The 27,174-nt window shown below is 31.9% G+C and overlaps 3 protein-coding genes across 4 annotated transcripts; 2 read left to right on the top strand and 1 right to left on the bottom strand.

Moving 5' to 3' along the window:
* Positions 1–1,765: 1,765 nt before the first annotated feature.
* Positions 1,766–6,335, bottom strand: LOC110815128 (uncharacterized). The gene is made up of 5 exons (XM_022042784.2): positions 6,179–6,335; positions 3,104–3,218; positions 2,431–2,520; positions 2,210–2,308; positions 1,766–2,087 (listed from the first exon to the last, which is right to left on the bottom strand). Exons 1-5 carry the CDS (start codon positions 6,244–6,246, stop codon positions 1,986–1,988), a joined length of 474 nt encoding a protein of 157 aa, XP_021898476.1. The 5' UTR covers positions 6,247–6,335; the 3' UTR covers positions 1,766–1,985.
* A 512-nt stretch (positions 6,336–6,847) lies between these two features.
* On the top strand, positions 6,848–9,347 carry LOC110815121 (basic helix loop helix DNA-binding superfamily protein). Its single transcript, XM_022042776.2, has one exon. It carries the CDS (start codon positions 6,900–6,902, stop codon positions 8,613–8,615), a length of 1,716 nt encoding a protein of 571 aa, XP_021898468.2. The 5' UTR covers positions 6,848–6,899; the 3' UTR covers positions 8,616–9,347.
* A 138-nt stretch (positions 9,348–9,485) lies between these two features.
* On the top strand, positions 9,486–16,920 carry LOC110815066 (alpha/beta-Hydrolases superfamily protein). Of its 2 annotated transcripts, none has more exons than XM_088216679.1 (8): positions 9,486–9,780; positions 11,994–12,302; positions 12,927–13,123; positions 13,227–13,577; positions 13,764–13,964; positions 14,108–14,178; positions 15,535–15,674; positions 16,230–16,920. In XM_088216679.1, the coding sequence occupies exons 2-8, from the start codon at positions 12,041–12,043 to the stop codon at positions 16,577–16,579; spliced, it is 1,572 nt and encodes a 523-aa protein (XP_088072805.1). In that variant the 5' UTR covers positions 9,486–9,780; positions 11,994–12,040; the 3' UTR covers positions 16,580–16,920. The 2 variants fall into 2 exon arrangements, with proteins under 2 accessions (XP_088072805.1, XP_021898412.1); XM_022042720.2 differs by lacking the exon at positions 9,486–9,780 and adding an exon at positions 10,284–10,522.
* The last annotated feature ends 10,254 nt before the right edge of the window (positions 16,921–27,174 follow it).

Genomic DNA, 27,174 nt, shown 5'->3' with positions numbered 1-27,174 from the left:
ATGTTAATAAATAGTTAAATTTTTTTCGATATAAACAAATATTTTAACTATAGAGATATGTAAAGGAAGTTAAAAAAAAGTAAATTTAAAGAGGTAAAGCAAATTTCTCGAGAAATAATTAGCTTTGTTACGAGAAAATGAGTAAACCTCTAGTAATTTTTTAGGTGAAGTTGAAAAGTTTTAGAAACGGACGAATTTAATGATAAGGTTTAATTGCATATTGTTATTCGCCAACTTTATTTATCTTGAGAATAAGAACAAAAATTAAGATGAGTAAAAAATAAAATAAAATTTAAGAAGTTAAATAATAATTATTTAATATCGTGCATATTATATTTATTAATATTATTAATATTATCTCATTTTTTAAGAAAAGGAAAAAAATAAGATTAGCTCACTCCTGGCAATATCAATCTCAATTGTTCCACTTTCATTATATATTTATGTATATCTATGTATTTCTATATATAATAATACCTAAACCAATATGTATATGTATATATGTTAAAAAGGATTTGTTTGCTCCATTTTGATTTAGATCTTATCAGAATAAAAACTAGCAGTTTAAACCAAAATTAAGATGATCTGACCTTCAATTCAGACTCTCACCTTTTAATTAGTCTTCAAATCCATTCAGTTTCATTCTGAAATCAAGTTGGAACTACATTAGATCTCACCCGAATCGCCCCATCTATATATCCTCCTGAAGAGAAGTTTGATTTCAAACTCCGATTCGACAGGAGATGTGCACCATGCAAATGCACCATAGCTCAAAACTCTAAAATCCAATTCGAAGTTAAAAGCCGTAAAGATCCCTTATCTTCAAGATCTTTTTTGTTAACAGGAAAACTAACTCAAAACTCTAAAACCCTGATATTCAAAGTGAAGCAAGAAAGTGTCTTTGATGCCCTTCATGTGACCTTTTTCACTGAGGAAAAAACAGAGAGATGCAAGAAACAACTAGGTTGAAATCAAAGAGTCAAATAAATACATGAATGCCTACTCAAGGGAGACAATGGAAGCATAACAAAAGCAAAATTCAAGCTTGAGGAAGAAGACAAACAATGGAAGAGAAGGAATGCTACTCAAAATCGTATGAGCTCCATCAAGGCTAAGAAGAAAGAGAGGAGCCAGGGAGGCTCTTACGGCACCAAGCAGATTCAAGCAGGCCAATGAGCCTTCCCATGTTGCCATATATACCCATGATAAAGCATAAAATAGTCACTTTTCCAAGGCAACCAAAAAATAATGTAATACTACTAAATCTTATTCATCCATCTATCTATCTGATCAGTCTCATATTAGCTCTGAATCCCAGTTACTATATAGAAACTATGCCAGAAAAGCATTGAGGGAACTTAACACACAGCCCATAAATAAACCAAAAATCAATGGTTTCATTTTTCAGCATTTGCCAACTGTGAACGTCAAGCTCAAAAGTCAATCCACACCATACTCGAGCTGAGCTGATTTGTCCAATTCTGTAAAGAAAGAAACCAGTTCAAACCAAAGGATCACTAGACCTCGATGCATTAAACTATGGTGGCCACTAGACCCCCAAACATTTATGCAGATAAGAAAGGTCCATATCTTGGTTCCAGTTCTAAAGCAGCACCAGTTCTAAAACAGATATTATATACTGCTGCTAAGATCTTACATCCGTTCATGGCACCTTCATACTCCTGCACTATGCAAACCTCTTCAACAAAACTGGTAGCACGTCACTTCCAGACCCAAATCAAGAATAAAGAGATAGTGGAGTATATAAAAAAAAAAACATAACTTATCCCCATAAAATAAGTGATGTACACTACATGATTCTAAAAAATGTTCTTTTCTTTGTTTGGGGAGGTTGGTAAAGTCCTAATATCATATGAAAATCCTGGAAGAAAAGAAATGTATTCAATTTCATAAATAAACGAAAAGTGAATCCCACTAAGCTCTCCTTTGATGACAAATCTCATGCAACCAATATGCACTTTCCTCTAGGTGGTTTTTGATTTTGGGACCTTTTTCTTAAGTTGTCTCCTTGGAATTGAATTCTTCATTCCTATGTAAAACAGCAGCGCCCCAAAGAGAGCCATATTCTGAAACCCAGAAATGCAAAGCAATTTAGTTTCCCTTGCAATCATACCACTGAAATAGCCATAATAATGCACTTACACACAATACGGACTGCAAAACATTAAGAAGCTGGAAATATTATTACCTGTGTAAATTTGACAAAAAGTTGAGTAAATTCTTTCTCGTCATTGTCATAATTGTAGAAATCATATAAAATTGGAGTTGTAATCAACTGATGCAGAAGCTGCATGAAGAAACAGCGAGACTAGTTGTTAAACAGTACAACTAACACAAACTACAATATAGTAGCATTATATTCATAGTAGGCCCAGAACAAGAATATTAATATAGCACCCAGATACTAACCAGTAAATAGGCTCCAAAAGAGCTGCCAAATATGAAGAGAAGGCCCCCGACGCCCTTGAAAGCTATACTTGAAGCAACTAAATGTTTAGTCTGTAAATAGCACAACCAATAAAAAAACACAAGACAGTTTAGTAAAATGGAAAATACTCAGGTAGCAGTAATTTTAATGCATGTCTATGACTAAAACTCTCCGCTTCTCACAGAGAAGTCTATGAACTGTTCCCTATTTCGAATATTTTGTCATCAGGAATCTACTGGATGGACCAAAAGAACAAGCATAGAAAGGTCGGGCGAAAGGTATTCCTGCTTATCCACCATGATTAATTGATTCGGGCATTTCTCATAAAAAAAAATAAGATTCAGTCAGTCACAATCATTGCCTCCAACAAAAAACCCCATGAAACATGGAATACTACATAATTGGCATGCTGAAACTACTTTTGAAACTTTTCCCAAGATAAAGATCAGGAGATAAATGAGGAGAACAGGATGGCCAGGTGAGAAACCAAGCTAACCAATAAGATAACAAGTACATCCTCCCAAAGGAGACTATAGCCATAGTAACTTACTTGTAGAAAATATAACGTATCACCTTAATACTCAATAATAAAATATAAAGTGTGCATAAGTGCATATATGTTTGAAAGGAAGAGAAAGAGAGGGAGATTGTTACTTCAGTTTTGGGAACTTGAACTCCAATAGTAGAGTGTACATGATTTGTAAACACTTTGAACTTTGGTTTGAGAGCCTTCCCAGCTGGGCCTCCATCGATCCCAAATTCATTAAACCTAGAAAAAGTGATGCATTACATTAAAAGACAGATAAAACTAAAGAAGCATGGTACTTTCTCAGGAAAAGTAAAACAAAGTCAAAAAGCAGCACTCTGCAAGGTAGGGTGAGATTATAAAGGATAAAGTTTTGATTCCATAATTTGTTCTTGAAGAAGACACTTCTTCATTCATATTTCAAAAACACACACACACACACACACACACACACATAAAGATATAAAGCTTCTTTGCGATAATGTTTCTTGTATTTTTAAAAAAAAAACACTATTCATACAGACACTTAAAATATGAGCATATGCAAAGCAAGCTTCATCATAACTATTAATATATGCCACAAAAGACGAGGCTCTTACAAGGACTTCCTATCAATCAAGTCAAACACACAAAACCTTCGAACCAAAAGGAAATATCAATGATCATATAAGTTTTAGTTAGGTGAGAACAGTCTGTGTATAGCATACCGTAACATGAGATTGAGTTTTGTTGTTTACAGAGTCGTGTTACAGTGTAGTAATCACTCTTTATTGGCATTTCAGAATGTATAGACAGAATGATTTGGAATGTAATTGACAAGATATCTTTCAGTGAATTTAATATAGGAGAGACAAGGTATGCATGTAACTAATGCACAAAACCAAATCCTAATTACCCCAAGGGGTCGGTTCGGTTGGTTTCGGTCAAAAATCTTTTTTTTTTTAAACTGAGAAATCAACCGATCTTCGTTAACTGAACCAAATCGACTGAACTGGGACTTATAACGGTTCATAACCGATGAAGCAGGAGCAGCTTCCTCGGCTCTGATGCCTATCTGTTGCCGAATGACGAAGAAACAGAGTTTAAGTGAATCAATCGTCTATTCATGTTCCAAATACAAGTTTCACCATGCAAACTACAAGTTTCAACTAATTGCCTTAAGCAAGTGAATCATGTTGTGGTTGACTTAGTACTAAGTAGCTAGAGATTGCTGCTAAGTGCTCATTATTGGCATTAGTGACTCAGCTGTGCTGCAGTGGGATAATGGTGTAGAGGTCATTGGGGACCTAGGCTTTGATGAGTAGGAGGTGACTGGTGAGAGAGATCAGATCAGATGATTGAGGCAAAAGCGAACTTCAAATGGAGTGTGAGGGAGGCAGTGGCCAAGAGGTGGGTAATCGCATTTTCAGAATGCTAAGTGGAGGTGTGAGTTGTGAGTCTCGTGACTAGTGAGACTGCGTCCGCAAGGGAGATGAGATGAGATGAGATAAGAGGGATAGTCACAGAGAGCAATCACGTGGTGAGAGAGAGTGGTTCTGGTACTTCTGGATTCGACTGAACTGGGAGGGGGGTATTTTGGTATTTACGTTATTATTATATGATATTACATATGATCGTAATTTATATATATATTATAAAATAAAAAAGATAATATATTCAGTTATTCGGTCAGTTTGGTTCACCGGACTGACAAACTGCAACCTAACTGAATTTCAATTAAACCAAACCGGTTTAACCGATCTAGAGCAGCGAACCAATTTAACTGAACCGGTCTCCCCTAACTGGTTTGGTTTGAACTAGCTAAACCAGTTTGGTCGGTTCCTATATACTCCTAATTGCCCCTAGAAAGTTTTGACTTGAACCAAGATTTTCGATGGAGCTTTTTGGCATCTATACAGACAGAAGCAACAATATATTAACAAACAATCAATGAAACACATATTCAATAAATTCATTGAACATCAGACCAAGTATAGAGATGAAATTCAAAGGACATCCAACAAGATCATTCAAAATTTCTATAAGTTGCCATAGTAAATGCACATGGTGAGAAAAACATTTGTTGGAGAGAGCAGGTATATGGTTACAGCTAAGAAACTCAGCATCTACAGACAGCATGTAATTTTTCCAAATGGGTGAATTTTAGATGACATATGATCCAAGTTTCCAAATTTTTAACTTTCCACAGTAAATGGAAGTAAAGAGAAATAACGTATATCGGTTAGAGTGAAGTTGCTTAATGATGGTATTTAAAATTTAAATTTCAAACCGTTGTTTGGTTTCAAAAAACCCTAAGATGCAATATTATCACCAAATTAGCTGAGTTTATTTAATACCAACAGAGAAGGAAACTACCTTTCGGACAAATTATACAGTCTAACTCCTAACCTTCTCCACATCTAAACGAGAAAACTACTATTACGACTTCCCCGTGTTTTAAGATAGGAAACTAACGAAACAGAATCCTCATTGGCTTTAATCACCATAATGCATTCAACCACAGGCATTGCATATTATAGTACATTTTCGGGCAAAATTTAATAGTTATCAAACCAAATTCACATCAAGACATCTTACCATACACATGATGTAGAAAGGAAACCACGGACTTCATTGTTATTAATCTCTCCAACATATATTTTTTGGAAAAATATCTAACTTACTAGATGTACAGGCCAACTTAAACCGAACAACCCCCGAAGCAGTAAACAAAATTGAAGTCTAAATATGATATAATATCAGATTTGAATCCAAACCCTTCAATACATCACCATAAAGATCCAGCTAATACTAAATTCAAATTGAAGATAAACTCCACTGGTTTAACTGCTTAAAAAATGCGTATCCAGGCACAAAACAACTAAACTTAGAACTAAATAACCAAGCAAAAAGGTAAGAAATGCAGATCTGAGTAATAATTGACTTCTAAAAGCAAATAGTAAGAGAAATGGGAATTACAAAATAAAATCAGATCCAAACATAAGAACAAGCAAAGAAGCAAAACCCAAAAAAAATTAGCAAACAAAGAACACAAATAGGGCTTCAAAGGCCAAGAAAGAGCAAGAAAAGCCTAAAAGAAGTTGAAAGAAAAAGGAAGTTTATAACAGTCAAGAAACAAACCACGAAAAAATTTCAGTACACTGCATACAAGCAAAAGAAATAGAAAAGAAAATGTTTAGAAAAATAGATATGAATAAACTCACTCTTGGTAAGCAGAGAGAATGAAAACAGAAGCAAAGAGGACTCTCCCAAGAAAGGAAGCGAAAGCCATCGTTTTCTCTTTCAAGTTTCCTCCCTTCAGACAGAGAAAGAGAAAGAGAGAGAGAGAGTGAAATATAAAGAGAGAGAAGACAAGGGGTTCTTGGGTTTTAATATTCAAAAGTTTTAATCTTTACAGAAAATAAAAAACACAATTTTTCTTTGAAAAATAAAAAGAGAAATATCATTTTTTTAATTACTGGAGACTGTTCTTTTTGAACGGACCAGCCGCCTAAGTAATAATTAAATTGGCGCTCTAGTCCTAAAATACCACTTGATTTGTCCATAATTACAATAATACCCCTCCCTTTTTTAAACACCGTGCGCAGTCAGAACTTTACCTGCATTAAAACGGTGAGTTTTAAGGGTCAGCGTTGGAGCTCTAGTTCTAAAATGCCACTTGATTTGTTGATATTTACATTAATACCCTTCCTATTTTCAAAAGCCGAGCGCAGTCAGAAGACTTTACTCCGCCTTAAAACGGTGCGTTTAAGGGTCAGTATTGGCTCTAGCTCTAAAATGCCATTTGATTTGTTCATATTTACATTAATACCCTTCCTTTTGTCCAAAGCCGGGCGCAGTCGGAGACTTTATTCTACGTTAAAACGGTGCGTTTAAGGGTCAGCAGACCAATCTTTCAATGAGAAGCATCGTCTGTGTCAATAGATGAAACCCATAACCAGAGTTAACCGCTCATCGATCAGAAACCACCTTTACCATACTATTTCACTCGATCAGAACCAGACCATTGTTGTTGATCGAATAAAGAAATGTGTCAGCTTCAGAATACTAGAAACTATCTACGCCGCAATGACCAAAACCAGTGCCGACCAAGACTGTTTCTTGGTAAACCAGTTTATAAGTGCATGCACCGCGTTCTCTCGAGTAGATTGCTCTGTTTTGGCCTTCACCCAGATGTTTCAACCCAATGTCTTCGTCTATAATGCATTGATAAGAGGCTTCATTCATTGTCATTATCCAAATCAATCGCTGGAGTATTACAAGCATATGTTGAAAGCTTCGATTTGTCCCACCAGTTTCACATTTTCGTCCTTAGTTAAGGCTTCTGCTTCTGCGATATCTGCATGTGGGTTTGGAGAATCTGTTCATGCCCACGTCTGGAAACATGGGTTTGATTCGCATGTTCATGTTCAAACTGCTTTGCTTGATTTCTACTCGTGTACGGGTAAAATGGTTGAATCACGAAAGGTGTTCGATGAAATGCCTGTGAGAGATCCTTTTGCGTGGACTGCCATGATTTCGGCTCATCTCCGAGATGGGAACTTGAGTTCTGCGATAAATTTGTTTGATGAAATGCCGGAGAAGCTCATCGCTACGTGGAATACAATGATTGATGGATATGCAAGATTGGGCAACTTAGAGTCTGCGGAGGAGTTGTTTAATCAAACGCCGGTTAAGGATGCAATATCGTGGACGACGATGATCGCTTGCTACTCTCAGAAGAAGAAATTTAGAGAAGCATTATCCGTATTTAATGAGATGATGGTAAATGGGATTAGCCCTGATGAAGTTACAATGTCAACTGTTATCTCGGCTTGTGCCCATCTGGGAGCACTTGATTTAGGTAAGAAAATACATCTTTACGTGATGCAGAATGGATTTGAACTTGATGTTTATATAGGCTCTGCATTGGTTGACATGTATGCAAAGTGTGGGAGCCTAGATAAGTCTCTTCTGGTCTTCTTTAAATTGAGTAGAAGGAACCTCTTCTGTTGGAACTCCATAATTGAAGGGCTGGCAGCTCATGGCTATGCCAGAAAAGCTCTAGCCATGTTTAGCAGGATGCAGAAGGAGATTGAACCTAATGGGGTGACTTTTGTTAGTATTCTGACTGCCTGTACTCACGCAGGACTAGTTGAAGAAGGACGTAAGAGATTTCAGAGCATGATTGATGATTATTCCATCATTCCTGGAGTTGAACATTATGGATGTATGGTTGATCTATTGAGCAAAGCTGGATTGCTGGAAGAGGGATTGGAATTGATAAGGCAAATGGAATTTGAACCAAATTCAGTTATCTGGGGTGCTTTGCTGGGTGGCTGTAAGCTTCATAAGAACTTGGAGATTGCTAAGGTTGCCATTGATGAATTGATGGTTTTGGAACCGAATAACAGTGGATATTACACCCTTTTAGTTAACATGTATGCAGAAGTGAACCGGTGGGGTGAGGTTGCAAAGACCAGGGCAAGAATGAAACAATCTGGTGTTGAGAAAAGATGTCCTGGTTCCAGTTTGATAGAAATGGAAAGCAAGATTCATCAGTTTGCAGCCTCTGATAAATCTCATCCAGCTTCAGATGAGGTTTACTTGATGCTAGCTGAGTTAGATGGGCAGATGAAACTACCTGAGTCTGTTTATTAGCACTTGTTCATTACTTCCTTACAAACCTTAACAAGAGATGGACACAGGAGTGTGTTATTCACTAATTCGCCCCAACTTGCTTCATATGGAGTTGGGTAAAAAATTTTTCATTGCTTCAAATGTGAGGCATGTATAAATTTATATTTTGTTAACGGGATTGTTATGAAAGTTGATATACTTGTCTCATAATCATCCCGGAACCATCTTTAGCTAATCATAATCATGTTGGAAAAGAAAGCACCAGTTCTAAGGTTGCCATTGATGATTTGATGGTTCTGGAACCAAATAACAGTGGACATTACACCCTTTTAGTTAACATGTATGCCGAAGTGAACCCGTTGGATGAGGTTGCGAAGATCAGGGCGAGAATGAAACAATCAGGTGTTGAGAAAACATGTCCTGCTTCCAGTTTGATCGAAATGGAAAGTAAGATTCATTAGTTTGCAGCCACTGATAAATCTCATCCAGCTTTAGATGGGATTTACTTGATGCTTGCTGAGTTAGATGGGCAGATGAAACTACCTGAGTCTGTATATTAGCACTTCCGTTCATTACTTTCATTCAAATCATAACTAACGATGGACACAGGAGCGTGTTACTCACTAATCCGCCCCAATCTGCCTTGGATGGAGGGGTTAAACATTTTCCATCGCTTCAAATATGAGGCATGTATAAATTTATATTTTTGTCAATAGGATTGCTATAAAAGTTGACATACTCATCTTATAATTATCCCGTGCCCATCTCTAGCTAATCATAACTGTGTTGGGAAAGAAAGTTCCAGTTTTAAGGTTGCCATTGATGAGTTGATCGTTTTGGGATCAAATAACAGTGGATATTACACCCTTTTAGTTAACATGTACGCGGAAGTGAACCAATGTGATGAGGTTGCAAAGATCAGGGTGAGAATGAAAAAATCAGGTGTCGAGAAAAGATGTTCTGGTTCTAGTCTGATCGAAATGGAAATCAAGATTCATCAGTCTGCAGCCTCTGATAAATCTCATTCAGCTTCATATGAAATTTATTCTGATGCTAACTGAGTTAGATGGGCAGATGAAACTACCTGAGTCTAGCACTTCGGCTCATTACTTCCATTCGAACCGTATCTAGGGATGGACACAGGAGCGTGTTACTCACTAATCCGCCCCAACCCGCCTTGGACGAAGTGGGTAAACATTTTCGATTGCTTCAAATATGAGACTTGTATGAGTTTATATTTTTGCTAACGGGATTGATATGAAAGTTGACATACTCGTCTCATAATCATTGCGTGTCCATCTCTAGCTAATTGTAACTGCCTAATGTTTTAATACTTGGAAGATAAATAATTTTTTTTATAACAACATTTATATTATACAAAAATACCATATAGTACCAACCATTCATTATTATTTTTTTATAGGGTGGAAGTTTAAATTTTAAATTGTGCATTTAATTTATTTTTATTAAAAATTTATACATTCTTGTTTTGTTTGTTAATAGATATTATTATTACAATAAGTAAGAATTAAATTTAAATATCTAATTTAAACAAGAATATAAATAACCATTGAATGCTTCTTTTACCTCATATTATTTTTCTAAGAGGAGGTCTAACCCAGCGATCCAAACGACCGAGTTTCAAGCCAGATTTATTGAACTTTTTCGTGAATTGACATAACTGCCCTTACGCTAGTAGCATAATTTCAAAACCAGCCCTCACATCCCGCATGAAAACAACCGACCTCCCTTTCACTTCATTTCTACATTCGCCGCCTCGTGCGGTTGATATTCGCGCGGATGATCCGCCAAACGCCTCTTATCGGCTCAGCACATCACTCTACGCGTAAACTTTTGTCTGGATATTAGTAACATTTCTCTCTCAGCGATGGCTAATCAATCTGGAAAGCGTCTTCTTCAGAACATGTGTAAGCTCGACTGTATTTCTTCTTGACTTCTCTCTTTTGTTTAAACTATTGATTACTCGACTGTTATTCATTTTTTGAATTTCTTTTTGGTAAATGCTCGTTTTTGATATGTAATAGGTGTAAGGAGATGCTAATTATGGATGCCAGTCTTTGATAAGTTTACATTCATTGGATGATTCGATAAATTTAAACATTTTATATGCGGAACGGTAGAATAGGAAGTTGTCGCTATAGATAGACTAAACATAGAAAGTGAACGGGAAAAGAACAGCTGAATCTAAGAGTCCGTTTAGAGGTTTAAGTTCATAGGCCTTAACCTACGATGAGTTTTAAGGTCATAAAAAGCTCTTCCAGCTTTAAACTATATAAATTGTTTGGATGTATGATTTTGAGTATAATAAGCAGCAAGTGTGTGTTGAAATTTTTAAAAAGTTGATCTCAGTAGCTTTTTTTTTCTTGAATTCAAGTCTTACGGCGTTTAGATATCTGTAGGTGCAGCTAAACAAGTTTGACCGAGAAGTAAGCCTGTCCAATAAGAACTTGCATTTACTAAGTCCCAAGACACGAAGAGCTAAATGAATTTTTAGAGCTGAATTTGTTTGTTAATCTCAGACAGCAGCTGGAATGTTTTCATATATTTCATCACAACAGTAGGATTCAGTGTTTTAACAGACTTACCACAGCTTATGAGAAGCTTAATGCTAGATTAATGATGGACCTCCTTTGAAATGATTGGCACTTAGCTGGAATTCTATATTCTTAGCCACTAAAGTTTTTCATCTCTTTCAAATACTTAAATAGCTATTTTATTGTTGAACAAATTCCTTCTTTATCTTTTCTAGAGTCATTTTTGGGATTGATATCGACATACGTTGGTTTAACTCTGTTACCAACCAAACAGTAATTTGAGCTTATATGCCTAAGTTTAGGTTGCTATTAATTGCAGAAATCAAATATCCAGCAGTGGCAAGTTAGTTATGATTAACACTTATTTTAAGATAAAAAAAAGGAAATATCATTAAAAAGCACCAAGGGGATTAGGGATAAGAAAATCATTGGACGGCCTTTAACAAAATATTCAAGGTGTGGAACCAATAATATCTAATCTTTTCGAAAAGGAGAGTAAGGGACCTCAAAAAATCTCTTGTTCCTTTCTTTCCAACTAACCAAAAAAATATTTATAGGAACAATGGTGTTGGAATTTTTTCTTGATTTACAAGCACAAACACCTTAACAAGCCCAAAATTTGCTGTCAACAGAACCTGAAACAACCAAAGAAAAACTAAGGAGAATTAGAGTCTTCTAGCCTCTGAATTTTTGTATGACACTTAAAAGTTCTTTAAATGTAGCCTTGTTTGGAGAGAATAACAGTTCTTCTAAATAGTCAAATGGGCTCATATGGCTAAAGTGAGGTCTCACTTACTTGAATGAATAAGAAGTATTCCTGCATTTTCCTTTTGTTGCTTTGCAGGTTATGCTAAAACTTTGCAAAAGGAGCAAGAAAAGTATCGAGGATTTATGCATAGTATTACCAACTGGTATCAGTCACAACGGTCTAAATCTGATAAGATAGAAGCAGATATGCAGAAGGAATCTAGGGATGTACCGCAACTCTCTCTAAGATCCAAACTCGTAAAGAAGGCGGATTGTGATTCTGAACTTGGCAAGTATTATTCTGGTGATGAAGATCTAGGTGATAGTAAGTGGAAATTAGAGCTCGCCTGGCTTACAAAAGCTCTGGAACCAGCTCTGCGATTATGTAGGTGGGCTCTGCCAACAGGTCTGTTTCCTTTTGGTCATGTCAGGTTACATAGTATACTAGGTTGATTTTATTTTAAATAACTTGAATATTAATGACAAGTTTGATGTTTATGATTGGTGAAATTTACTATATGTATTTGTGATACCTTACTCTTCTGTTTTGAGACTTGGTATACTGCCATTTGACAAGGTCTACCAGTGGAGGAAGAAGAACAAGTAGGGATTAAGTATCTAATACTGTTATTTATGTATTTTGTTATATTTTATCTGTGATTGCTGCTAAATGTCAATTCTGAGTAGTGTATCATGTTGTGTTTATTATTTTGACTGCTAAATATCAGTAATTGGCAGTTTATCGTATTCAAATTAATCAAATTCTGTTGTTAGCTCGGATGGGCAATTCCTAGTCCTACGGTAAAAAACTAGGGAAAAGAATTATCCTCTGTTCTCGTGTAGGAACAAAAACCATATTTGAGACCATTGGGTTTGTACTCTTCCTCTGCAGTTGTAAATGTTGGTTTAACTTTCTTTGCACCATTTAGACTGGAGTCCATTTGTGGTGCTTTAATTTTTTTCATTCTTCTTATTAAACTTTTGCATGGAAATCTGGATAAGGAGGCTGATTCACCATTTAAAATTGCAGGAAATGGAGATGGAAAATCCCCTCCTAGCAGTCGATCTTTGGTAGAGACAATTTCAAGCATCCAACGGAGTAAGATTGGACTTGAGGATTGGAGCTTGACTGACCTTACCATTGGTTTATATCTAATATACCTTCGTCAAGCATCTTTAAATCCCTTTGAGGATGTCAAGGGTGTTCAGGTTTTGTCAGAATCAACAGTGAGTAATACATCCTTATTGTAGAAATATCTCTATACTTAGTAATATTAATTTATTTACTTTTCTTGGCTGTAGTGCTTATTGTGCATGATTTCTGATATAGGTCCAAGATCTCATCTACCATACTGAATTAGCAAAAGGTTCTTACCAGGATAATGCCACTGTTCTTGCAAGGAACAGCATGCTTAGAGAAAGCAATGTTCTGAAATTTGTCAAAAGTTCAAGTATAATGAGGCCTGGGTATTATATTGGGATTGATCCTCGTAAGGAACTTGTGATTCTTGGAATCCGTGGAACTCATACCGTTTATGATCTTATTACTGATATTGTTTCTTCAAGTGATGGAGATGTCACATTTGAGGGCTATTCAACACACTTTGGCACATCTGAAGCTGCACGTTGGTTTCTCAATCATGAGATAGGAACCATAAGGAAATGCTTAGAGAAATACAAGGTGGTAACACGTTTCCTCTTTGTTTGTTTTCTTCTTCCTTTTTTGTCTTTAATAGTTTAGTGATTAAATTTTGTGTTTTCCCAACTTTTTTTTTTTTTTTATCAATCAAGAAGTCAGGCTTGTTTCCTCCAATGGTTCAATCAGAACTTTGTTCAAATGTTATTTGCAAACCTAATTCATCTACAGGGATTTAGGTTAAGGCTGGTTGGTCATTCTCTTGGGGGTGCTACAGCTTCTTTGCTGGCAATTATGCTCCGTAAAAAGTCACATGATGAGCTAGGGTTTAGCCCTGATGCTGTTTCTGCTATTGGATATGCCACTCCACCTTGTGTTTCCAAAGAGCTTGCTGAAGGTTGCTCTGACTATGTCACAACCGTTGTTATGCAGGTTTGAAGATGCACCTAATTATCAGTTGATCATGTCCACTGAAAACTTCTTTTTGTATTTTGTTCTTTTTCTTTTATATAAAATAAGGAAAAGTACCTCTAATCTGGTTGCTTCTCCCTGAAAACTGGCGTCACTGTACGCAGGATGATATTATTCCCAAGTTAAGTGCAGCTTCTCTGGCCCGGCTCAGGAATGAAGTTCTTCAAACTGATTGGTGAGCATATATTTTGTTTTGTAAGAGGGGATTTCACCTTTAATAATTGATCTAAGCATGCTGTAAGCAAATGGACAAAAGCATGGAAACCAGCTGACCTGAGGACAAACATGTAACACATAAGTTCTCAGATCTAGGATAATTCTTTCTCTTATCGTGTGAATTCATTTGAATAATTATCTCTGAAATTCAAGGGTTAGCAGGTCAAGTTATTAAATTTCTGGAAATTTGTTTCCGAAACTCTCCCCTGCATCTAAATAATCAAATAAGGGAAGATTTATATCTGTATCTATATGTGTGTGAGGTAGGAAATGTTTTCTTTTACATCCTACGATCGATTTCTCTCTAACAAGGTCTATACTTCTGTTTTACTTCATTTTGTTTGGGAAAACCCTTCAATACTTTGTTTCAGACCTCCCTAATATAGCATCACCACTAAGAGGTGCAAGTTGGTTATTGTGGTTTCTTACTTGCACTTGCATTTTGGATATCTATGTATATTTCATTGACAAATCGGACATAGAACTCCCATCATATAGATTAAATGCGTGCACATGTTTCTTTTTTGAATTTTTTATAGTGATGATAAAGCAATTTTGCCACACCAAATGCGTTCATCTTTATCTTCAAAAAATGTCCTGGATCTTCCTCTTAAGTGAACCACTAGCTACAGATTAATTGTGCAATCTTAAAATTTATTGTTTAAAAATTACTATCAAGTCTTAAAATGAATCAAGTAGCCTAATTTTTCGACTGCTTAAGCAGACATCATCTTTTCCGAAGAATTTCTTGTTCACGTGTTTGATGTTTTAGAATGATGTTTATAAATTATGCACCAGAATTCACATTTGATCCTAGAGCTTTATTTCGTCAATATGGTGAACAGCAGAGTTAGTTTCAGTTTAACCTTAAACTGCAGGGTTTAATGTGTATTTCTCCTTGAAGATTTCACATAAACGGCATCCATTTTGTTGAAAGTTGGTTTGGACTTTGGGTTATGCACGAGTTCTTTGCGTTTTATTTTTGTTCTGATAGTATAATATCTAAAAACAAAATGGTAGGCTTGTTCCATGGTGCTTGAGCCTTTGCAGAGTGTGTCTGCTTATAAAATAAGTTCAAGGTTGATATTTGTTCATTAATTGACCACTAAATACCCCTGTTATCTGTTGTTACATTTTGTTTTTGATTCGATTTTCTTTTATTTTTTCTATGTTCTGAACACTATTAGCTGTACTGCATCATTGAAACTGTCTCATGAAGGGGCATGAACGGCCAGTATTAACTTGTTGGCATGTTGGTAGTGTATCTTAGGCATGCTGGGTTATGGTGACTGTGAAACTTCATCTTGTGTTACAGGATGAGTGTGGTTGAGAAGGAAGACTGGAAAAATGTTATAGGTCTGGTGACAAATGCGAGGCAAATGGTATCTTCAGTGCAAGATGTAGCTAGGAAACTTGCTGAATATGCAAAGTTCAGGAACAGGAAAGATTCTTCTGGTAAGGTTTCCTGTTCAAAATGTCACTAAAAACTGTAAGCTCAATCAGACCTCCTTTGATTTAGTTCCTTCATATGTTATTCTGTTTTGTGACTATGGCAACCTGTGATCTGTCATCCTTCAGGAGTTACAAATACTCTTGGAATCTAGATTCTTAAATGATTTAGACTGGTTGATTTGGGATCAATGCTTGGTTGAATAATAGTTCTTGAGATGATCTTATTCTTGAAGTCTATCTCTGATATTTTTATAGTGATATTTGGTGAAATTTTTGTGCCTTATTCATTTTGGTTCATTAATGTCCTTTTGCACCTTCTCTATATGCCACTCGAAGGTAAATGCTCACTCGTAATATGAAATAATGTGGTTATGTAGTCAAAGCCAGTTACTGGCTTTAGATCAAGTAATTTGGACTGTGATCGATGAATGATTTTATTCTACTTTGTAGCATAGGAAAAGCAAAATCAGATTCCATACAAGCATGCTTATTTACTTCTACTGATAATCAGCTAAATTTCGGTTTTTCCACCATTACTGTTTTGTTGTACATGAGCAGACGGTTCCATACAAAAAGAATCACCTGTTGTTCCTCTAGCCCCTTTTAGCTCCAATTCAGCGGTAGAGAATACTAATGGACTCCAACAGAAAGGAGGTGCCTGTACAGTTGCGGGGGAGTTATTTGTACCTGGGAATGTTTACTATCTAAAGAGAAGTATAGACACAGATAGCAACAATGAAAGAGGTGGGGAGTTTTTCACGCTGTGGAAAAGATATCCAGGTGAACATTTCCAAAGGATAGTGCTTTCAAGCAATTTAATTTCAGATCATAAATGTGATAACCACTACTATGCTCTACGAGACGTACTTAAGGGTTTGCCTAGGTCAAGTCATGAAACAATCGTTTAGTTGATTTCACGTGAAATTTTATTAATGCATTCATTATAGTGTTTAGGATTGAGAGGTTTAGCAGAAGAATTTTGATGGGTAGTTTTCCACTGCTTGACAGCTTGATGATTAGTTATCTGATTTTTTTGGGATTTTAATTGTGAGATTGCCCTGGTGAAATGAGATGGATTAAGTTCCAAGATGGAGTCTCGGTTCTTGATTTCCCAGTGGCAGCTTAAGAAGTCTTACAGCTGTAACTTCTGTTGCTTCCTCTTTAATTTTTTGAGGGAAATAAAGTAGACTTGAATCATTTTGATGTGTTCAATAAACAACTATAGGGGTAAAAGAATTATAAATGATCATGACTTGTCTCATTCCTTCTTTGGAAGATAGAGATATAGTTCTGTGTAGGGGATTGTTTGTTTGCAACTTCTGTTCTAAACTGAAATAATGCTTCCAAAAGGAAACTACTTTTAGATGTATATATATGGAATTGCATTTATTGTTGATTGCATTCATAGAAAATTATACGTTCAAACCATGTTTGTAACAAGAATTGTATGGAATTTCTTGAGTTCACTTTCATTTTTTTCAGATTAAATTTCAGCATCTCTAGGTAAGCTGAATATAAATTTTTACCATCTCATATTCCTTCCTTGTAATGAACATCATATAAGTTTGTATTTCATCCCCTAGCCTCTCCAAAAGTCAAGCTGAGTGGAGATTTTTTTGTAAAAATTATTTTTAATTTGTAAATGTTAAAAAAAAGAAGAAGAAATTTGAAACACAAACTTTACAAGGTAACTGTAGATAATAATGATCAAAAGCTTCCCCACCATTACCTACCTTAAGAAAAGTTGTGGCTGAAGAGGAATTGGCTGTATTCATTCTCAGACCCTTCTAGCCCACCCTAGGGATTTTATAGCATCCAAGGTAAAGTTCTAATCCATCCTCCACAAACATTATATAAGATATAACCTGACCTTTTTTTTTAACGTTTTAGTCCTTTTCTTCATATACCCACATTTTCCTTTGTTTAATTTCCAAACAGTTGTACCCAACCATATCTATTTTTTTATCTTTATATATACATATATATATATATGTATATATATATTAAGCACCATCATTGTTATGATTGGCTTCTTCAACTTTTTGAGATTGTTCTATTTGTATCCACTATTATGATTTGGGATATATTCACAACCAAATTCTTGTTTCTATATCTTGTATTCCTATGCATGAATTCAAATGGCTTCACCAGTCGTGGTTGTTGATCTAATGATAATAAATCGGTTTGATCCCGCATTATCTTCTGCTTTTAGTTGTCTTGAATTCTATAATGATCTCATTATATGTGAGTTCAAGCAGGGCTGATCATTTAAATTTAAATTAAGGTGCTATTAATTAGTGATCTATAAAATTTTTTATATAATAACCAAAAATATAGTATTTGAACTTCAATTTAGAGATATAGTTTATTTTTTAATTGGTATATTATGAACTTATAATAATTTATTTGAAATGTTTGATTTAGTGAGATCTATGATTTAGTTTAATACTGTGTTGGTAAAGTTGTTATCATCAAATTAGATCAAGTTTCAATAAATTTACTTTATATTTAGGTAAAAAAAATATTATATTACGAAAGGTAGTAATCACAATAATAAAAATTTAATATAATTTTTTTTGTACTTAAAAAAAAAATTGTATACAATGAGAATTTTTGTTTATATATAAAAATCTCGTATTAAATTACATAATATATTTAAATTGTACTAAATTTTTTAATGATTTTTAATAAAATACTTTAGAAGTATTTTCCTTTTCTTTTCCTGTTTTCTTTGAGTGATACAAAAATAATAATTTTATTATTAACACCTTTAGTTCAAAATAGAATTATAATTATACTAAAAAGTTATACAGCACTCTTTATATATATATATATATGTATATATGTATATGTTTTTTTTTTTACATCATCACAAACTTTTATATGGTTAAAAAATTTGTTGAATTTGCAGTGTTTGAGTGGGAATATATTATGCATTTATGTTCTTTACCCAAAAAAGAAAAACCAGTTTTTTTTTTTTTTTTTTTTAAGAGAAACACAAATAAAAAATTAACACATCAACTTTTGAGATCAAAAGCCAAGAAAAAGCCTTCTCCTAATCTTGCCTAACAGTGGACGAAACATTTTTGCAGGCAACATTCCAAACAAAGTGTAATCTACAAGAGATTCTTCCGCAAACAGAGTTGTAAAGTATCATTTCTTTTGTTATAAATATCATTTTAAGATCACTTTCAACACAGTCATAAAGTCCCACCTGAAATCATAACCAAATTAAATGTCTGAGAATTAATTTTAGAGAACATACGAACATGTAAAGGACTCATATCCAATGGAAGTACAGTAATCATCATACACATTTTATAATGTTTATATGCATACAATGAACTTTGACATGAAAAATATGCTAACTGGTTTTATACTTTTGGATGCATTGCCAGCCCATTAGGAAAGTTTGTACATACATGCTTTTAGATGGTTTTTTTTTTTTTTTAATTATAATTGTTTCTTCAAAGTTTAGGAAGAAAGCAAAATATACATACACACACATATATATATATATATGTATATACACACACACACACACACACACACACACAAAAGATGTTTGAAAGTTTTGATCAAGTGGTAGACAATTAACAAAATGGGTGTGTCTGTTTGTGTATACAGATAGGGTTAATGGTGGGGTTATCTTTCTTCAAACGGTCAAGAGAGACCAAAAGGAATTTTGAGTTCTCAAGAAAAAGTTTGGTCTCAATTATTAGAATGATCTTAATTTAATAATGACCTTACATATATATATATATATATATATATTAAGACAAAATTTAACTTGTAGGACCATAGACTTGCTTGATCATATATATATATATTATATATACAGTTAAATTTCTAAAATAATTAGTCAAATATTAGACCTGGGAAGATGAAGTTCATTCATCAATACTTGTGTGGGTGTGACTCTCTGTAGTTAATTTCTACCAGCTTGTCTCCACTTGTAACTGATGTCTGTGTTTGTACATATATATATATATATGCATGTGGGTATGTGTGTGTGTATATATATATACATACATACATAACATTAACCCAATCTACAAGTTTGATGGGAAACTCTGTCTCTATCTATTCCTTCATTAATATATATTATTTTCATACACAAAAACAAATTTTCCTTCTCTGCATATCTTAAACTGATGACCTGAAATGACAATCACATGAGTACGTACTACTGTTACATATTTATATATGTATAGATATTACATATATGATGAGTCCCTTATATTAAGGTTTAGACTTTGAAAAATTGCTTCCCATTCAAACTACATTTTTAAAATCTTAATATCATTATATTCATATATATATATATATATATATAAAGAAAATGAAGCTTATAATTTCTGCTTATGTTTGTATGTGTTTCTCAATCATTAAGCAACATCGTTTTCGTCCCCATTCGTATTGTTTCACTTGGAAATTGATGTTTGAACATCTAGACCTAGTCTTACACGTTAATTACCTATACCCACATCACCTTTTATCAATTTTCATAAACCCTAACCTTAAATAATCCTTTTCTTTATAATAAATTATTTATGGGTATATTATATGCATTCTATATCTACATATACTTTATAAATTCTTTTTTTTTTCTTTTTACACAGAAACTCATTCATTTTATTAATTTAAATTATACACATCCATTATAAATTTGTCAAACACTAAATATACAGTAAAAATATAATAAATTCAAAATATACATTATTTATCTTTTTAACTACATTATAATAATATTTTAATATATGATATTTGTAAGATAGAATCAGAACAAAATAAATATCCGTTCGATTACAAAATATAATTTTCATCACATGTGCTCTTACAGTTCCTTCTTAATCTGATTTAATAGTGAGATCATATAAAAAAATATAATTTACTAAAAATATATATTTTTATAATAATTTAAACTACTAATTATTTAATTAAATATTAAGAATTTAACCATACATTTTATAGTACTTTATAATTAAACTAGTCTTAGGCATTTTAAATACATGATCATTTCATCATCGTTTTTGAGATGGCCAATATGTATGTATACACATATATGTATAGACATACATATATAAATGTGCTTGGTGCAATTAGATATAATTTTTGAGATAAGTATATTAAGTAAAGACAACTGTATATATAACATATGCATACATGAAGTAGGTAGGTTTTGTTCTCATCGAGGGAAGAGAAGAATTTTGTTAGTATTAATTATAAAAAAGAAAAACTACGTACGTGTGTGTATATACTATATATATATATATATATGTACATACACGTGCAGTGGCCCCATATGCAAAGCTGAGTGTCGGCTTGACTGGTCGTAGAGACACACATGTCTGCATCATTTTCCAACACCCACACCATCCTTGAAGTCATTTTCTTCTTCTTCTTCTTCTTCTTCTTCTTTTTAATTAATTTCTTCTCTTTTTTTTTTTGTAATTTTCTTCTACCTTTTCATTCATTCAAATTCAAGTAATTAACTCCTTATAATTAATAATTTAATTCCAATAAAAAAGTATTTATTTCATATAAATTATGAAATTAAATGGTTCATTTTTTCCCTTTTGGAATTATTTTATATATATATATATATTATTTTTATTACTAAATAATAAATTAAGTCAATTTTTTAAAATTTAAACTCTTAATATTTCAAAAGAAAAGTTTTTTCGATTGAACTTAGAGATCAAGTATAAACCCATTGTATCTAAGACCCAAAAAAATATCGAACTTATATAAAATACTATATATTAAAATTGATATTATTAATAATGTAAAAAATATGATTCAAACTTGAATTAATTAAGCACTAACTTAAGATGGGTAAGAGTCATTTAATTAGTAATTAATATGGTCCAATCATATTTCTTAATATTAATTAATTGATTAATTAATTAAAAAGGTTAAATCAATTAGCTAGCTAGATAAAATGGTGTACAACTAATGTTATACGCATATGAACTCCCATTAGCACATGTATACATATATATATATATGTAAATATAATATTAAGATTATATCATATGGAAGTGAAGTAAAATATATGTATGTATATATATATATATATAATAAATAACAATGTTTACTTGACCATAAATTTGTAGGTTTGTGAAATTAATTTTCTTTTTTTTTTTTTTTGGCTTTATGTGTTTGCCAGCCTCTTGAAGAGAAATAAAATTTTAGACCCTTATTTTGATTGTTTCTCAGCTGATGCCCCGTGCGCCGTGTTATTGTCCCTCGCAACGTCGTCGTTTTAATATTCTAAAATGGGTCACGTGCACCTCACCTCACCTCACTGTCTCTCCATCATTCCCCTATTTATTTTGAAAAGAATATATCCATTTTAAAAATAAAATCTTATAATTTATTTAAATATATATATGTATGTATAAGTAACACTAAAAAAATGCAACATGGGGAATTTTCTTATAAAATATAAAGATAAATGTATTAATATTAATTATAGTTGTATATATTATATTAAGATAAAATTATATATATATATATTATATTCTACTCAAATTTTAAAATATAAAGTTAAAAAATGTGATAGTATTTACAATAATGGTGTATATAGATTTTTGAATATAAAAAATAAAATTTAATTTTTAATTATGCTTATCGACTGAGTTGATAAGATTTAGTTTTCAAAATCAACCTTAAATTTGTTATTATTACATATAATTATGGTGGGTGTTAAATTATAATGTTTTTTTTTTCAATATAATTATATACTAATTAATTAGATAATCTACAAATACCAATAGTAAGATAATACAAATAAATTTTAAATGAAAAAACATATAAAATAAATGTCTAATACGATCTCTTTTAATTTAATTTAAATTTATTAATTTTTATAAAGAAAGAGAAGTAGTAATTATACATTTAAAAAATAATTAATAATTATTCATTATGTAATATATAAGTAAGTGTGTGTATATTGGTAGAATTTGTCAGAATGAGATTGTGATTATATAATTATAATCAAAAGGCTGAGAGCCATTGAGTTTAAGAGGATTCTACTAATCTCATAGATGTAATTAATTAACAAAGTTATTAATGATTAATTAATTTATTAATAATTAAAAGTGGGGGGGATCAGAATGTGTCAGAGTTCAACTCTGTATAATTAGACGATTAAACAATTAATTAATTAACTCAATAATTAATATACTAATTAATAATGCTCGAGGCTAATTGTGTCCTAAAAAAGTGATCCCGAAAGAAGTTTCTAATTGGATGGTGAGGTGAAAATGATTAATAATCAAACTTAATTACTAATTTATGTATATGTCTATCCCTCTCTCTCTCTCTCTCTCTCTATATATATATATATATGTATACATACATACATACATACATACATACATACATGTATTAATAATTAAATTATGTATATAGTCATGAGCTTACAGGAAATATCTTTCTGTAGCCACTAGGTCTCTACCTATAGCTTATTTAAGTATATTCTAATTAGATCGAGTGTAGAATTGTTACCCTTTGGAATATTATAGTTAGAATATTATAATATGTATATATATATATATATATGAACAATAATCAATTATTTCTCATTATATATATGTGTGTGTGTAATTGTTTAATATTTGATTTTTCTTTTTAAAAAAAATTGGAAATCAGTCGAACCCTTCTCTTTTCTGATTAAAAATAGATCAATTATATTTGAATTATATATATGTGTGTGTGTTTATATAAGTTCTAGAAAATGCAAGATATAAGTTCTTGGATACTAAAATCTGGCAAAGAATAAGATGATACGTGTGTGTGTGTGTGTATATATATATATATATATATATATATTTTGTATATAAAGTTATGGACAGGAGAAAGTTCTTGGCTACTAAAATCTGGCAAAGAATAAGATGATACATGTTTGTGTGTGTATATATATATATATATTATATAAAGTTATGGACAAGGAGACTTGAAACCCATGATGGTTATTAACTGAATTAGAGATGGTCACAGGGCCAAATGACCTGAAAAGAATATAAATATGAATATAATTGTATAGATACATGTATTATAATAATTAATCACAAGAGAAAATGCATGCACATTAAAGTATATTAATTAGAAAAATTTTGAGAAATTTAATTCAATTCAAATTATTCCACTTGTGATGTGTAAATAATAATATTATATAAGTTGGTGCAGTATACACACAGATTATTAATCGTCAAAAAGATCAGATACCCGCGTGGGTATTATTAATTTACGTAATTAATAAGCAATTACTTATATATATATATATTATATTATATTATATTATATATTACATATCACTTATGAGTACTATATATATATATATTTTAATGGTTTTCATTTTATTATCGTTTAAATCACTGGGATGAAATTGGGTTTTTTTTTTTTTCAGACTTTACATTTTATGAAGTTTAGATTACTAAATTTTCATTATCTAATAATTTATATAATCTCATTATTATATTTTGTGTGTGTGTGTGTATATATATATTATGCAAAGTAATTTAATTAGTTTGATGGGAGATATGGCGATCCACTTGCGATCATGTGGGTAGTACACAGAAAAAGAAAAAAAGACACTATTAAAAAATATAATGTGAGCTTATATATATAATTATGCTTTATATATATATATATATAAACCCTGAAAACTTAAGTTATAAACATATTTAATACTTGAGTAGCTTCGTGGACAGAGATATTCAGCAATAATGATGGGTGCATTACAGAACTATATATACATATATATATATATATATTACTTTTCGAAATTATAAAAGTAATTATTGAATGGCATATATGTGTATATATGGTTATTATTAATATGGGTTAATGATAGAATATTGGGAGGAATTATGGAAAATTAAAAACAATTATAAGGGCTGTCAGCAGGTGTTGTTTCCAATAATATTCTTGGAATTTCTTTAATTTCTAAAGATTAGTTTATAACAATTTCAAAAGCCAGATTATTAAAAATTAAAGAAATCAAAATTTATCGTAAATGAATGGAGATAAGTTTATATATATATATATATATATGGTGTGCTCCTTTTGAGGTTAGTTGAACCCCTCCTACATTATTGTCTATAAATATAATATTAATTATTATAATAACCCTTTTTAATAGTTTAATTAATTTCTTAAATAATATATATATATATATATATATATATGCATGGCTTGTTGTCTCCAAGATAAGTCTTGTTATGTTTCTGGGTAAAGTGGCCAACAAGTACACATGATGAGTTGAAGGCCATTTCCCCAATATTGGCTGCCAAATTCCATGCACAAACCCCCTCTTTATACGTCCACCTGTGCCTCCAATACATAATTACAATGAGATATACATATATATATATATAGACATATATCTTCATTCTTACACCTATATATATACACACACACACACCCATCTACCCATCTTTTCATTTTGACCATACCCTACATACATGAGAAATCCCCAAATAAAAATGGGGTAATCCAAAATTTCAAAATCTTACTAATTCTATATAGTAGTAGTTTTGTTCATTTACTAAAAAAATTTCTCACTTTGTTTTTATTTATTTATAATATAAAATAAAATATTTAATATATATATAACAAAAATAAGAAATTATCGATAATATTATATTAAGTCTTTCTATACCCTTTCTCGTATTTTCTTTCCACCTTCATTTTAGTCAAAGTATCGGACATAAAAAAATTTTCTTTATTGACGTCCGTAAAAAAGATATATAATCAACTTATCTATCCTATTTGTTCATAAATTAAATTTTTTTTTCAACTTTCAAAGTATTTAACACACGAAATCGTGATCTTTAAATCTTTTTTCTATTATGAGATAAGTCATTAATAAAATAATTATCAAATGAAATTTTAGTTCTACGAACTACTATACCGATCTAACTTTCACTAAATTTCTATCGACTAAATTGATTATACTATGGTCACGAACATATTGAGTTCTTTGTGCGAGTTTACCCTTAATTTCAAAAGTTGATCCACATTCACATGTAATTCCATTATATCTTATTAATAGTATAGGCTATGCTTTCTTACGAACTTAAAGAAAAAATGATTATATTACATCGATATTATTAATTCTTGTGTGTGTGTGTGTGTGTGTGTGTGTATATATACATTTAAAAAATTGTGTATGATACATGTAAATCTTCTATAACCCCTTGGTGAGAATATAAAGACGTATGTCAAGTTGGGTGGTGGTGTCATTATTAGGGTTTTAGGAGGTGGGTCCAAAGTGCAGGCAAGGCCTACATGTTGGTATGTCACATAATAACATTTTATTTTATTAATCAATATTATTAATTCTTCTATATTGCTCGACAAGCCGTGACCTGCTAGCCTTAAACAACTCCAAGACTATATATATATATATACATATATACACACACACATATACACATACACATATACATATGTATATTACATTATATTAAAGTTCTTTTTTTTTTTTTTTCTAAAAGAAGTTATATATATTTTTTTTGAAAATAAAATCACTTGGTGTAATAAGTGTTGTATTCCAGTGTCACTATCTTTTGTTTGATTCAATTTTGGAATATGCTTCTTTTCTGTTCCTTTACACTAAACCAGTCTGATTATGATCTGTCTGGAACAGTGTAATTTAATTTGACATAAATCTCTTCCCACCATTTTATGTTGTGTATATATATATATATATATATATATATATATACAACAAATTTCTCCATTAATGGACCACCATTTAATTCTGATTTTACTTATATATATATATAATATTATGTTGTTGAAATTGAAGATGTATACATACAATATGTGTTCATCATTGGGACAATTATTGGCTATTCGGTATGTGTATGTATATGTATGTATGTGTGTGTGTGTCGTCGATGAATGTTACTTAGTTCTTGGTCACCCTAAAATTACCCATCAAAACCCATTAACTTTTCTCTATTAATCCAACCAAATTATATATACACATTTATATATATATATATATATATATATGTGTGTGTGTGTGTGTGTGTGTGTATTATCAATTAATGTAACTTAGTTCTGGGTCACCTTAAAATGACCCATAAAAACCCATTATCTTTTCTCAATTAATCCAAACCAAATTATATATATATATATATATATGTATATATGTGTGTGTGTATATATTTCCAAATACGAATGTAATAGGTAGTAACACTGCAAGCTAGCTACCTTTCATTAATTTCCATGCCATAATTTAGATTCTATGTTATGGCTGAATATACACACACACAAATGAATTACTGGGCAAGTGAACAATCACCTATATATATATATATATATATATTATATCATGGGCGGCAGTAAACTGCGAACTGGTGATGGATATAGTTAATTAACTTGCAAAATTAATCACAGATATTAACATTGGCAGAAGAATAGAATCTACTTGCATTAGTTTAATTAAAATAGACTTACATAACAGTATTAGGGCATGGTCAAC

Source organism: Carica papaya, chromosome 3 (assembly GCF_054855325.1).
Source record: "Carica papaya isolate Zhongbai chromosome 3, ASM5485532v1, whole genome shotgun sequence".
NCBI classification, from domain to species: domain Eukaryota; kingdom Viridiplantae; phylum Streptophyta; class Magnoliopsida; order Brassicales; family Caricaceae; genus Carica; species Carica papaya.
The sequence above is the reverse complement of the archived record's forward strand: the minus strand, read 5'-3'. Positions and strand labels throughout refer to the sequence as shown.